Genomic DNA, 15427 nt, shown 5'->3' with positions numbered 1-15427 from the left:
TCATATGTCCATATTACTCAAACACAAGCCAGTTATAAAATGAGGAAGAAAATAGCCCCTACCTCCCAGAGTCAGAAGGAAACAAGGAGATAATATTTCTAATGCAATTTGCATACTTGAAAGCATTATATTCAGAAAGATATAGTCAGGAGTAACCCTAGATTAGAACAGAAGATTCCATTCCTGAGAAAGGAAAAGCTATATGGCTAGAATGGTTGGATTAACTGTATTCCCATGAACAAAAGTACATGAGAGAGAATTCCACAGGAGCTGCAGAGATTGGAACTAGCCTTTCTTTCACCAGGTCTTTCCTCCTTCTCCACCCTGCCCATCCTCTGACCCTCCATCTCCGTCATGCTAACTTCCCACACTATATGATCAGCAACAATGCCAAGGGAGAACCAAAGTCAAATCCATAGCATTATGTACAGATGCCTTGCACATAGAAAGCATGTATATGTGTTGTATGGGTATGTATGAGAAATCTGAAAAAGTATGGGAAAAATCTGACTGCTTTGGGAATATTCCTTATTAGGATTTCTATCTATGATTCTTTTCATGTTTTTATGTGTTCCTGGGTCTGTATTTTGCACATCATTGACAAAAATATGGATTCTACCCTCAGGTGGCTGCTAGTAGTAGTAGTAGTAGTAGTAGTAGTAGTAGTAGTAGTAGTAGTAGTAGTAGTAGTAGTAGTAGTAGTAGTAGTAGTAGCTCGTATTTATATAGCATTTTGAGGTATGCAAAAGCACTTTACTAGCATTATCTCTTTTTATCCTCACAACAACAAGGTAGGTGGTTATCCACATGTTAAAAATGAAGAAATTGAGACAGGCAAAAAGAGGTTAAATGACTTGCCTAAGGTCACACATCAAGTGTCTGAGACTGAATCAGAACACAGATCCAAGTTCACCTGAAGGACACGTACAAAAGAAACCTTGAATAGAGGCACAAGTGGTATTTGTAATGTGTGCTGTATAGTAGATGTGGGGGCACACATTGAAGTGGAAGTTTGGAGAAACACCCTGCTTAGACAAGGTGGCAATCCCTTTTCCAGAATAGAGTGAACTCCTCACCCATCCAATTTAACGATGTCTCTAAGATGCCAGACTACTTTGAGGGTAATCCAAAAGCTCAGATAATACAAGGTCCCCTTTTTAACTTATTGTATCTTTGAGTGGACCCCAAAATTAGAATACAGTTATTGGTTAGCATCTAGTCACATCTGTAATTTGACTCTTAATTTACTAGAATACCCAAAGATCACAGTTCAAACTAGAAATTATTTTAAAATATTTTCTAGGAAAAACATTTTATTTACATTTTAATTTATACCTTTTGTTTTTAAATCACTTTTCATTTTCACACATATCCCTTCTTACATGCATCCCCAGAGAACCATCCCATGTAAGAAAATGGAAAGGGGAAAGGCAGGGAGAAAGCAATTAAAGCCAATCAATACATCAAGCAAATATGACTAGTATGAAAATTTTCCACATCTGTAGCACCCTACTTCAGCAAAGAAGGGAATAGGTCCATATATTTCAAGCTGAAAAGGATCTCAGAGGCTATCAAGACCACCCCCCAACTTCCTCCCTTAGCCATGACACACTCACAGATTTTTCAGATGAGGAAACTGAGGCCCAGAGATATTAAGGAATATACACAAGGTCTTGCAAGTAGAATAGGAACCCAGGTCCTCTAACTTTAGAACCAGTGCTTAGGGGCGGCTAGGTGGTGCAGTGGATAGAGCACCGGCCCTGGAGTCAGGAGGACCTGAGTTCAAGTCCGTCCTCAGACACTTAACACTTACTAGCTTTGTGACCCTGGGCAAGTCACTTAATCCCAATACCTCACAAAAAAAAAGAACCAATGCTTATTCCGTTATAACAAAGAGATGCATTTTATCCACCCTTGTTTTGCATCAAGTTAAGAACAAATTCTATTAAAAGGAACATTTGAAACAAAACTTAGAAATGTGGTGATGACCTCTTAGCTTAGACAACACAGACCATTACCAGCATCTTGCAAACCTGGTCACAGCTTAAAGCCCCCCAAAAAATGTATGGATCTCCAACATCCTGTTCTTATGTCCCAGTGTCCCTTAAGTCCCTATTTTTCATAGCTGTGAACTTTCCAGATATCTCCATTAGAAAGTCTTTTTTTTCCCTATAACTACCCTGTGGCCTGCAGTTAGCCTTCTTTGCCACTAGATGGAGTGTCTTGCATTGGTTAGATGAAAGGCTAATTGAACTTAGTAGGAAATTCAGCACTTGAAATTTTTTAAATGGGCCATTGCATGCATTAACAGAAATCCATCCTTGGCTAAGTTGGCATTTCTGTATTTGATCAGAATTCAGCAGGATTAGTTCAGTTCCGTGACCATGTGTCTTCTTGACCCCTGAGAATAGCAAATAGTGCCTTGTCTTCTTCCACAATTCCAGAAGGAGAGCTAGTGACATATTGTCAGGGTTTGCTCATAAGTATTTGTTATTTAATTTATACCCACCATGAGATCCAGGGATGGACAAGGCTGACCCTCTCCGTTGTACAGAGATGGGAACCTGATCCCAGAGAGGTAAAGATGCTTGTTAAGGTCACATAGCAAGTCAAGGGGGAAAGCTAGGGTCTAAACTCAGGCTATTCTGAGAAATGTGTTTATGACTTAGACTTAGCACAGGAAATCACTACTTGTGAATTGGAAGTCCTGTGATACACACACACATAGCCACAGCAAGGCCCTTTGAACAAACAGATGCATATTCCATTTCTGACTCTTTAGGGGTATGTGTGTGTGGGGGGGAGGGGAGTCTTGAGGGCTGGGGGGGGGGTAGGTGTAATCATTTGTTGTATCTATGTGTCTGGCTTCATTCCAAGTGGTTTTGAATTACAGAATCACAGAATTTCAGAGTAGGGAGGGACCTAAAAAGCCACCTAGTCTCACTGCTACCTGAAAACAATGTACAACTTATTTAAGAGAAGTGGTCATCCAGTCTCTACTTGAAACCCACCGATAAGGTGGCAAAGGAAGAACCCACTACCTCCCAAGATTAGCTCATTCCATTTCTGGTTAGCTCTAATTATTAGAAAGTTTTTCCCCTTCACAGTTTCTACCCACTGTCTTCTAGTTCATTAGACTGAATGAACTAGACTCTCCTTGAAATTCTGAAGGTGTTTTGGTTTGTCCTATGTTTATATGTATGCAGATAAGCCAGACCCCCCAGCGGGCACCCCCTGTGCCTCAGATATTCGGAGCTCATCACTAACCCTGTCATGGTACGGTTCTTCATATGATGGGGGCAGCGCTGTGCTGTCCTACAGTGTGGAGATCTGGGACTCAGTGGACAAGGAGTGGAAAGAATTGACCACATGCCAAAGCACCTCCTTTAGTGTCCAGAACTTGCTGCCAGATCGAGAATACAAGTTTCGTGTGCGGGCAATCAATGTATATGGAACCAGTGAACCCAGCCAAGAGTCAGAGCTCACCACAGTGGGAGAAAAACCTGAAGGTGAGTCTCATTCATTGTCGTCATCTTTACTTTGGGATGGTATGCTCTCTTCGTATAGATGTGGGAATACAGAGAAAGGAGAAGGCATGGTCTCACGACATATGAAACACTCACAGATCTGAGGTTGTGACAGTGCTTTCACTTCATAATTTAATTTTGCATATCTACTGCTAAAAAATCCTTTATACTGACATCTTTTTTTTCTTTTTCTTTTTTTTTTTAGTGAGGCAATTGGGGTTAAGTGACTTTCCCAGGGTCACACAGCTAGTAATTGTTAAGTGTCTGAGGCCGGATTTGGACTCAGGTCCTCCTGAATCCAGGGCCGGTGCTCTATCCACTGCACCACCTAGCTGCCCCCCGACATCTTTTCTTATATCATTATATCCCTCACTCTTCCCTTACCAAGCCAGCCATCCCTAGTAACAAAGAATAAAAAAATAGAACAAGAACAGTTTTGAAAAACCAACCCAATCACACATCAACCAAATCTAACGGTATTAATAATATTTCACACTCATAGTTCCCCCATCTTGGTAAACAAAAGAGAGAAGGAGAGTTTTTCAACTCTGCTCTGAAGTCAAGCTCGGTCAATATAATTACACAGCATGCAGTGTTGTCTTTTCCTTTTCTCAATTTACTTTCTGCTAGTCATTATATTATTTCTCTGATTCTGTTTATTTTGTCACATGTCCACTCCCAGAAGCCTTTCCGTGCTTCTCCGAAGTCCTCATTGTCATCATTTCTTACAACCTAGTAATTTTCTATTGTGTTCATATAACATAATTTGTCTAGCCAGCCCTCATTCGATGGATATCTATGTTGTTCCCTAGTTTTTAACTAGCATTTATTGAGCCTGTAATTTCAGTACACTACCACCAGATTTGGTCATGCCCCAGTCACAGGGTATAAATACCAAAATGCACATTTTGTCAGAGAGTTATATGAGGCTTTCCCCTCAGGCTTATCCATCCCTTCCCCTAAATTTATAACCAAGAATGTCCCATATTATATTTAAAATTATAACTAGCTCTTCAATGAGACAGCTGACCTTATTCTCAAATTATGGAACTCATTTTGTATGTTGATTGTTTTTGTTTCTCAATAGTATTTTATTTTTTTCCCAATTACATGTAAAGATAGTTTTCAGTATTCTTTTTTTTTCTTTACAGGGCAATGAGGGTTAAGTGACTTACCTAGGGTCACACAGCTAGTAAGTGTCAAGTGTCTGAGGCCGCATTTGAACTCAGGTCCTCCTGAATCCAGGACCGATGCTTTATCCACTTCACCACCTAGCTGCCCCCCTCAATATTCATTTCTATAAGACTTTGAGTTCTGAATTTTTCCCTCTCCCCTCCCTAAGATATTAAGCAATTTGATAAAGGAAGACTGCTAACCTTTAAGTAATCAACTGCTTAAAAGATAATAGTGCATGTCTACATTAACTTAGAGATTGATGGCTAAGCAGGGATTGTGAGTAAATCAAATGATTTAGTTACAGTTTGATACAGGTACCACCAGCTCTTTCTTTTGCCTCTCTCATCTTAAACCAGAATTCTTAATTTGTCATCAAACAACCTTCTCTTTGGTTTGGCCTTTGTGCTGGCTTAGATATCAAATGATGTAGCATTCCTTCCTTTAATTGTGGGTAGTTTTATTTTATTTGTTTCTTAGCCACAGGGAGTCTAGTAAACCTACCCTAAATTTCCCTCAATATGATGAGCACTTTAAGGTCTGCTAACTTTTTCCAAGAATGGAATAAAATAAAGAAAACACCAGGTGGAGGGACAGCTTTGGTACAGAGGCTAGGTCACCCTGTAATTGGTTTTTCTAAACCTTCAGTCTGGAGGAGGTATTTTGCCTGGGTTATTCTCAGTCTTAACCACTATTCACCATTGATTTTTCTTGGGAGTGAGGTGGAACTTCATGTGCATGTGATGCCTATTGACTTTCCTAACAGCTTGAAATGCAGACTGCATTGTTGAAAGTAGGCAATATGTTACTCAGAGCAGAACTTGGTAAACAAAAATGTATTTTTAAAGTATTTTATAGCTGAGATTTGGCCAGTTTCGCAACCGAAGAAATATTGTCTCTTCTCTAGGAGAGGTCCTAATCAGAGACCAATGGGGTGGTAAAAGCAGTGTCCTTATTGGCCTAGTTCCATTGCCTTCAGGGTCAGTTTGCTGCCCTAGGAAAGAGTCTTATTCCAGTAATTATAAGAATAACAATGACAAAAATAGCTAGCATTTGTGTGGGATTTAAAGTTTATAAAGTGTCTTGGATTGTGTCTCATTTATCCTCATATCAGTTCTGTGAACGAGGTGCCCCTTTGTACAGATTAAAAAGCTGAGGCTCAGAGAAATTGAGTTGACTTGTCCAAAGTCACACAGAGATGAGATTTGAATTCAAGTCTTCCACATCAGATCGCTTTTTCCTTCTTAATGCCTTTTATAGAAGTCTCTTCTTTTCTCTGTTTTCAGGAGCAAAGTTTATGGCTGTGTATCAAATTTGAATAGAAACAGGGGCTACTAAACTTTACATAAGGATCCCTTAGGTCCACCTATTGACTTAGAAAACCACATATTAATATTATCTATGTTTTATTATATTTGTACATATTTTGTTAAATATTTCCCAACTCCATTTTAATCTGGTTCGGCAGCACTTGGTAGTGTTGTTGACTGAGTGCAACCTCTCGTTCAAGGACTTCTCCCCTCACACCTGCATTATTGCCACAGCCTCCTAAACTCCCCACCACTAGCCTGCCTCTCTCCTTCCACGCTCCACCACCAAGGTTATCTTGCCAGAGCATAATCTTGGTAAACATGTGGCTGTAATGCTCCAAATATCTTCAAGGGCTCCCCCTTGGATAGACGTGTAATCTTTTTTGTCATGGACCCTTTCAGTAGTCTGGTGGACCCCATGGACCCCTTCTCTGAATAAAGGTTTTTGGTTTTTTTTTTTTTTGCAGGCAATGGGGGTTACGTGACTTTCCCAGGGTCACACAGCCAGTAAGTATCAAGTGTCTGAGGCCGGATTTGAACTCAGGTACTCCTGAATCCAGGGCCAGTGCTTTAACCACTGCGCCATCTAGCTGCCCCCTGGATAAAGTTTTTAGATACATATAATATAATCCATGGGATTATAGAGGAAAGCAATAATATTGAAATTTAGCTATCAAACTTTTTTTTTAAGTTCCCCAAACCCACTTTAAGAATCCCTGTTTGGGGGGGCAGCTAGGTGGCGCAGTGGATAGAGCACCAGCTCTGGATTCAGGACGACCTGAGTTCAAATCTGGCTTCAGACACTTGACACTTACTAGCTGTGTGACCCTGGGCAAGTCACTTAACCCTCATTGCCCTGCCCAAAAATAAAAAAATAAAAAAAATAAAGAATCCCTGTTTTAGGGGATAAAGTTAAAACTCTTTAGCTTGACATTCAAGGACTCTTACAGTCGTATTCACTGGCCCCTCCCTGCTCACATTTCTAGGACCTCTGACCAGCAGGTGCAGGGGTGGGTTGGAATTCCAATACCAATGACATAGGTATTTCTCTTATCAAAATGTTGCTTATACAGGCAGTGTCTACTTTTTACTGCAGTATGTCCCTGGGAACCACAACATAAAGAAGACCATATGTTCACAAAGGAAGAATGTTATAATCAGGGGTTACATTCCTGACCAAGAATTCAGCAGCAGATACATCACAGATAGCATCAACAGTGTGTCATAAAAGCACAGGCCCCATGACGAAGAGCTTTTATAATCATTTAAATTAGTAGAATTATACTCTGAGCCCCATAAAACGGGCCCTTAAATGTTCTTTATCCTTGACCCCAGTGTACTATAAAAATAAATATATAGCACATTAAAAAAAATACGTTCCTACTGGGGCATAAATTTGATCTAAAGCTGTGATGCTAGCTATAATAAATATTAATTTAGCATTTAATTAACAATTATTTCTTGCCTTGGAAGTTAAAAGGGCTTTTGGAAGGGATGACTTAGAGCCCACACCTCATTAAACAGTTGTCCGGAGATGATTGAATGGACGTTCTTTCCTTTTGATCAATTTCCTGGTAGAAAACAGTCCTTCCAAATCATACACTGGATGGAGGAAGTGGAGATGGGAAAAGAATCCTGAACTTAGACTCACATGACCTGAATTTGAATCCTGGCTCTGTTGTTTACTTCCTGCAAGACCTTGGGCAAGACCCCCTCCCCCCCACCTCCCTGGGCCTTGGTTTCCTCCTCTGTAAAAAGAAATGATTGGACTAGATCAGGGCTTCTTAAACTTTTTCCATTCATGACCCCTTTTCACCTGAGAAATTTTTACACAACCCCAGGTATGTTGTTATAGGTATACGTAACCTTTTACTGTTGCCAAATCTTTCGCAACTCCCCACATTCACTTACATGACCCCCATATGGGGTCTTGACACACAGTTTAAGAAGCTAGGGACAAAAAAAAAGGGAAGAAGAAGCTAGGGACTAAATGACCTTTTCCTGGCTATCTTCTTTGCTCTCCATCCTCATCAGTGCCTTCTAGTTTCCCTGGTTTCCTTCAAGGCTAAACTTAAATCTCACTTTCTATAAGAGGTCTTTGTGGTCCCTCCTCCCACTCTACCCCAAGGGTCTTCTGTCAGACTTCACCTTCCATTTCTGTGGTTGTACCTCATATGGACACAGTTAGTTACTTGCATGTTGTCTTCTTCATTAGAATGTGATCGAAGACTGGGCTTTTGCCTTTCTTTGTATACCCAGTGCTAAGCACAGTGCCTGACATATAGTAAATACTTAATTGTTGACTGCCTGACTGACAGATTGACCCCTAAGATGCCATCTGGAGTCTTGGATCTGCAACCTAAATCTGGTAATCCCCTCCTTTTCCAAATAGGTATTGGAGTATCTAAATAAAGGAATGTATCATTGAGGGCTGTTGGTTAAGATATTAGAAGAAGGGGCGGCTAGGTGGCACAATGGATAAAGCACCGGCCCTGGATTCAGGAAGACCTGAGTTCAAATCCGGCCTCGGACACTTGACACTTACTAGCTGTGTGACCCTGGGCAAGTCACTTAACCCCAATTGCCTCACCAAAAAAAAAGCTATTAGAGGAAGGGAGTCTTTGTAATGAATGAACTTTAAAAGATTTTAGAGCTGGAGAGAAGCTAGGCATCATCTAGTCCAGCCCTTTCATTTGAGAGATGGAGAAATCTGAGCCAGACACAGAAAATCTGAGACACAGAGAAGTGAGGTGGCTTACATGCTTCACATAGGGGTTTAATAAAAAAACATTCATTGACCAATTGATCTTGGATTCCAGAACAGGTTTTGTGATGGTGCTCTTTGGTCTCTTCCCTCAGCTCAGAGCTGCATTCAAGGGGAAAAGAGATCCCAAAAAGGGAATCAGTAATAACTGAATTGTTTATCTAGGGGATTAGGGCTCTGTGATTTCAGGAAACTCCCTCTACCCAGGGAGGTCAGCCTCTTCTCTGTAACCCAGAGTCTCAGATAGTTTCTTAGATCACTGAAAAAGATCTTGTCCAGGATTGAGGACCTGGCACGAAACCTTTATGGCTTCAAGGTCATCTCTAGGCACTATATGACCATTGTCTATTGACATTTACTTAAGCATCCTTTAAAACACTTTTTGTTCAGTCATTGTTCAGTTGTGTCAAAATCTTTGTGACCTCATTTGAGGTTTTCTTGGCAGAGACACTGGAGTAGTTTGTCTGCCATTTCCTTCTCATTTTAGAGAAACAAACAGAGTTTAGTGACTTGTCCAGGGTCACACAACTAGTAAGTGTCTGGGGCTGGATTTGAACTCAAGAAGATGAATCTTCCAGATTTTAGGCCTGGAGTTCTCTATCTGCTGTGCAACCTAGCTGTCCCAAATATCTTCACTTGGCAGACATTAATTATCCCAAGTCCTGATTTGCTTATATGTGCAAGGATGGGGAAAAGAAAGTTCCTTTTTAGTAGTGGTGGGTGGAGTGGTGTTTGTGGGCTGATCAGGTCCATAAAAGTTTCAATTGATTTTTTTTTTCTTTAACCCCAGTGCTTGGGACTTTCTCCTCCTCCCTAATTGTGCTGCCTTCCCTGGGTCATAGAATTAGCAGTGGCAGGGAGAGCTGCAGAAATCACCAAATGAGCTCATAAAAGCCGTGAGACATTTTTTTAAGGGAGTTAACTTGATAATTTTGTGAGCATGACATAAAAATAATACAAACAGTACATGAAGCATCCACAATGGAGGTGTATCTTTTCCTGGGTGAAAGATATTCCTTTGAGGCCTAGGGAGGAGTCTGTTCCTAGAGGAAGGAGCTGAATGCTAACTTCTAGTCGAAGCTATTTGCTAACACAAGGGGCGGAAATGAGCAGGCCTTTAAACAAGGTTTCCTAGTTGCTCCTGTGACCAGGAAGAGGGGATGTTGTTGTTTAGTCATTTTTCAGTCATGTCTGACTCTTTGTGATCCCTTTTGGGGTCTTCTTCGCAAAGATACTGCAGTGGTTTGCCATTTCCTTCTCCTACTCATTTTACAGATGAGGAAACTCAAGCAAACAGGGTGAAGTGACAGCTAGTCAGCTCAGATATTTATCTGAGGCAAGATTTGAACTCAGTTCTTCCTGACTCTAGAGCCAGCACTCTATCTACTGTACCACCTGGCTGTCCCTAGGAAGAGAGGGCATAGGTCCAATTTTTGTATACTCTAAAGATGACGTTTCCAGTAGGAAGAAGGGCAGGGGGGGGGGAGGTTCACAAAGGAGAGATAAAGATCCAATTCATCACACTTTCATAAATTACCTACTATGTACAAGGAATTGGACAAGGCAAAGAGAATAAAAAGTCAAAAACAAAAGAATCCCTACCTTCAAAGAACTTGTATTCTTTTCTTTTTTTTAATTTTTTTTTTACAAGGAACTTGTATTCTTATGAAGGGAACATACTTGTACATAAATAAGCATAATATAAGGAAAATTAAGGAGGGAGAGAGCCCTAATTTCTCACTGGTAGAGGTTTAGGAAAAGTCTGTGGAGAAAGTAGTGGCTGAGCAGAGCCATGAAGGAGGGTATGGGTTCTGAGAGGAAAGCATATAATTCCTGATGGTCTGTGAGAGCACACGGAACTGGGAGATGGAGGGGAGAGCACAAATCCAGTTTCAATAGAACATAGTTTTGTGAAACAGGATTAGTATGAGATATGACTGGAAAATTAGTTTTAAACAAGGTAGTACAGGGTCCTAAGTACCAAATTGGTTTGCATTGTATCTTCGGAACAATAGGAATTCACTGGAAGTTTTTGAGCCATGAGATGATTTATGCCTTAAGAAGATTACTGGGGGGCAGCTAGGTGGCGCAGTGGATAAAGCACCGGCCCTGGAGTCAGGAGTACCTGAGTTCAAATCCGGCCTCAGACACTTAACACTTACTAGCTGTGTGACCCTGGGCAAGTCACTTAACCCCAATTGCCTTACCAGAAAGAAAAAAAAAAAAGAAGATTACTGGGTAGCAGTTGAGGGCCCCATTGAGATTAGATAATATGAATTTATAGTGGACCTAATTGGCATGATTGTGTGACTTCTTGGGTTGAGAACTAGTAATGTGTGAATGGTAGAGGACAAAAAAAAGAAGGTAGTGAAACATGGGGGACTACTTACTTTTGGAATGTTAACTATAGGGCCATGACTATGAAGAAAGGAAATTAAGAGTAGAGGCAGAACAGGGAGGAATGGAGAGACTGAAGGTTACAGTGATAGCAAAGAATAGATTTGAGAATGGAACAGGGAGAAAGAGATGGAAGAAAAGGAGATTAGGATGAAAGCAGGGAATTTCAAAGATCATGGATGCAGCATAGTTACGTGTGATGGGATGACCATCCCTTTGTGTAGTTGAAGTAGGTTAGATCTTTAGGTAAAAGGATTTTTTGAGAAGGTAGCTGAAGTAGGAGTCTAGGCTATTTGAAGGAGCATTAGCCAGGTATCTTGAAGTCCCCAAGAATAAGGGCCAGAGTTGAAAGAGACAGGAACACTGAATCTGTCACTGAACTCTTTTCTAAAGGAAAAAGAATAACTATGGCAGGTTGGTATATTATGCCAGCTAGACCATAGGATAGTCTTTGCCCTATTCATAATCCTCATGCTAACTCCAAATTGGTATAATACCTATTCCTAAGTATAATTCTAACCTAACCTCATTCCTAGCTAGAATCATAAACCTAATGCTGGCCCCCAATCCTAAAAAAGCCTCCAGATCTGAAAATATCCTTAACTCCAGTGTTTCCCTTAACCTTAAACTGACCTTTAGCCATTACTCTAATATAACTTGTACTCTAGGTCAGCCATATTGATATTCTAGGTAAGTGATTGTGTAGTATCGTCTGCCAAGGATCTTACTTTCTTACCATCTTCCCCTTAGTATTTTATACCTTTGTGTTAAACAAAGGATCGAGAGCTAGAAGAGTTATTTATGATTGAGCTATTTGTCCTTATTAAATTTAATCTTTTTAAATTCAGCTCATCCTCCTAGCCTGTCATGGGCCTTTTTGAATCTTGCATCCATTATTTGATATGTCTGTTATCCCCATGGGCTCTGTGTCATGGGCATCCTTGATAAGCCTGCCTTCTGTGCTCTCCTCTAAGTCATTGATAAACATGTTAAACAGGACAGGACCACGGACACATCCCTAGGATATTCCATAAAAGATTTTCTTCCAAATTCATGACTATCTACTAATCACTACTCTTTGGGTTCAGTCATTCAACTCTTTCTAAATCTACCTAAATGTGCTATTATCCAGTAGGTATTTCTCTACCTCACCCACCTTATGGAAGGCTCTCTCAGATGTCTTTAATGATCAGCAGCTAGGTGGAGTAATGAATAAGTGTTGAATTTTGTAGTCAATAAGACCTGAGTTTGAATTCTGCCTCACATGCTGATTTAACCTCTCTTACCTTCAACTTCTTTACCTGCAAAAATGAGAATAATAATAATGATAGCACCCACTTCATAGGCTTGCTCTATCTACTGTGTCATCTAGCTGCCTATCTATATATCTATATAGCTCTATTATTTATACTATCTATTATTATCCATATGGGCTGCTAGGTGGTGCAGTGGATAGAGTGCTGAGCCTGGAATCAGGAAGACCTGAGTTCAAATGTGGCTTCAGACACTTACTGTCTATGTGACCCTGGGCAAGTCACTTAACCCTGTTTGTTTTACTTCCTCATCTGTAAAATAAGCTTTGCCAAGAAAAAACCAAAATGGAGTCACAAAGAGTTGGAACCTACTAAAAGGACTGAACAACAACAAACATACCTATGTGTTTTTATTATCCATATATTTATCTCTCTCGTGTCTATTGCATTCATCTCCCTAACAGCATAGTATCACTGTCACAAAAGAAAATAGAATTAGCCTAGCATAACTGTCATCAATTAGTCCATTCTGTCTCTTAGTAATTATAGTTTTCCTTTCTTACTAGCACTCATAAACTATTCCTCCAAGAAGATGTAGCAGCCTATTGCCAAAAATAAACCTCAAACTTACCAGTCTCTAATTTCACAAATCTTTTAGTCCCTTCTTGAATATTTTGTACATTTGCCTGTGACCAGACTCATCAGATTTTTTTATGCCCAGTTCCCCAAAGATCACTTATGGTGACTCAGCCCTCAAATCCACAAATTTTCCTTTTTTTTTTTTTTTTTTTGATACCCTGAAATATAATTCAAATGGGTTTGGTGGCTTTAACTTGCTATGGATAGGAAGGTATTCTCTTAATGTCTCTCATCTTCTCTTGGATTTCCAGTCTCTTAGCTATCTCTGTTCCTCACTTTCTTTTCTTTTCTTTTTTTTGGTGGACTTGAGGGGAACAATGAGGGTTAAGTAACTTGCCCAGGGTCACACAGCTAGTAAGTGTCAAGTGTCTGAAGCCAGATTTGAACTCAGGTCCTCCTGAATCCAGGGCTGGTGCTTTATCCACTGCACCACCTCGCTGCCCCTGTTCCTCACGTTCTAATCTGAAGATAACTCTCCTTAGTGGAGAAAAGAAAAGCAAATTAAGAGTTTGTTAGTTCTGTCATCCACTGTAATATTCCAATCCATGCCACCTAGCGCTCCCATAACTCTTTGGATCTTCTTTGGGTCCCTAACACAATTTCACATCCTTTGTCAACCTCACTTTGTTATGGGCTTTCTTGCTCTTGACATTCTTACAGAACCATGCCACCTTTTCTTTTAAAATCATCTCCAAATAACCTACCAGTTCAACCATAACCTTGGCCATCTTTTTCCCCTTCCACGGCTTCTGGCCATGTTAACTTTTTGGCACCACAGAGTGAGGGAGAAGAGAGCAGGAGAGGTAACTCTTACTTGGCTCATGATCAGATATTTGTACTGCCCTGTGCTTCTTCCATTTTTGATGGATGTTCACCATTAAACAGGCTGGATCTGACTCTTTTCTCTCTCTTGTTTTTTTTCCCCCAACAGAACCCAAGGATGAAGTGGAACTGTCAGATGATGGTATGGAAAGTCCCATCATTCTCTGAAATTGAGATAGGATGCAAGATGGGGTTAATTATCCTGGCCTCGGGAGGGGGGATGTAAATCATGGGCAGAGGGGAGGGCAGATTCTGATTGCTGACCCTAACCCTGATCCCCTGTTTGTAGATGAGAAGGAGCCCGAGGTAGACTACCGGACAGTGGCAATCAACACCGAAAACAAAGTTGCTGATTTCTATGACATCGAGGAGAGATTAGGATCGTAAGTGGGGTGGGAGCCTGATTCTCAGAGACAGTCACCTGTTTAAACATAGGGTGTTAACTTTCACAGATTCCCACCTATGTTCCATCTTTGAGAACAACTGAACCACATCATCACCACCATGAAGGCACTTCAAACCCAGTGCCTGAATTAGCAGCTGCTAAGATGTAAAGCCCATTTACAACTATTTCCTATTAGTGATATAATTCCCCACAGAACCCCAACTAGAGGGGGGAAGAATACCATAGTGGTTAGAGCACTGGCTTCAGAGTCAGGAAAAGGAGCTCCAAGTTCTGCCTTATGCATGCTGACTGTGTCTTTCTCTTATTTTGTTAGTGCCCCGAGACAATTTTCTTTAAAAAGACTTTGTTACACCAGAGGTATAGATCTGTTTTGGTGGAGGGAGTTTCCTCACTGGGAGTTTACTATACTGATGAAATCACAGGACTTCTTTAAAGAAAAAAAAAATGTAAAAAAATATCCGTAGAAGTCACAGGAGCCACCCCACCCTCCTTGCATCTGGCTAATCTACATCCATCATTTCTGTTGAAATATAGGGCTCAGGAGAAGCTAGGTGGTGCAGTAGATAAAACACTGGCTCTGGATTCAGGAGGACCTGAGTTCAAATCTGACCTCAGACACTTGACACTTACTAGTTGTGTGACCCTGAGCAAGTCACTTAACCCTCATTGCCCTGCCAAAAAATAACAACAACAATAGCAAAAGAAACATAGGACTCATTCATTGCACCCATTAATGGGAATGAAGTTAGCTTTAGCTCTACCTTTAGGAAGAGAGGGAATCAATGGTGATCTCCATCCCTAAGGTCTCCCCTAGTTTTTACCTTTGTGGCTTCAAGGTCATCTCTAAAATGAGAAGGAAATGGCAGACAAACTACTCCAGTTCTGCCAAGAAAACCTCAAATGAGGTCACAAAGATTTTGACACAACTGAACAATGACTGAACAAAAAGTGTTTTAAAGGATGCTTAAGTAAATGTCAATAGACAATGGTGATATAGTGCCTAGAGATGACCTTGAAGCCATAAAGGTTTCGTGACACAGGTCACACCTTGAACAAATAAAGGAAAGAGGACATGGAGCTGGGCTGCTACTTTCACTACAGGAAAATATGTTTATGGGGAGAGATAGAAAGAAATT

The 15427-nt window shown here is 40.6% G+C and overlaps 1 protein-coding gene across 3 annotated transcripts in view; it reads left to right on the top strand.

Annotated features, from left to right (window-relative positions):
- MYLK (myosin light chain kinase) overlaps positions 1-15427 on the top strand; it is a 330035-nt gene that overhangs the window by 260642 nt on the left and 53966 nt on the right. For all 3 annotated transcript variants that reach the window (XM_043996303.1, XM_043996302.1, XM_043996301.1), the window contains exons 22-24: positions 3207-3509; positions 13995-14027; positions 14175-14268. In XM_043996303.1, the coding sequence (XP_043852238.1) occupies positions 3207-3509; positions 13995-14027; positions 14175-14268 (430 nt within the window). The remainder of the gene's footprint in view (positions 1-3206; positions 3510-13994; positions 14028-14174; positions 14269-15427) is intronic.

This window comes from Dromiciops gliroides, chromosome 3 (assembly GCF_019393635.1).
Source record: "Dromiciops gliroides isolate mDroGli1 chromosome 3, mDroGli1.pri, whole genome shotgun sequence".
In the NCBI taxonomy this organism is placed as follows: Eukaryota; Metazoa; Chordata; class Mammalia; order Microbiotheria; family Microbiotheriidae; genus Dromiciops; species Dromiciops gliroides.
This window is presented reverse-complemented; position numbering and strand designations above follow the sequence as displayed.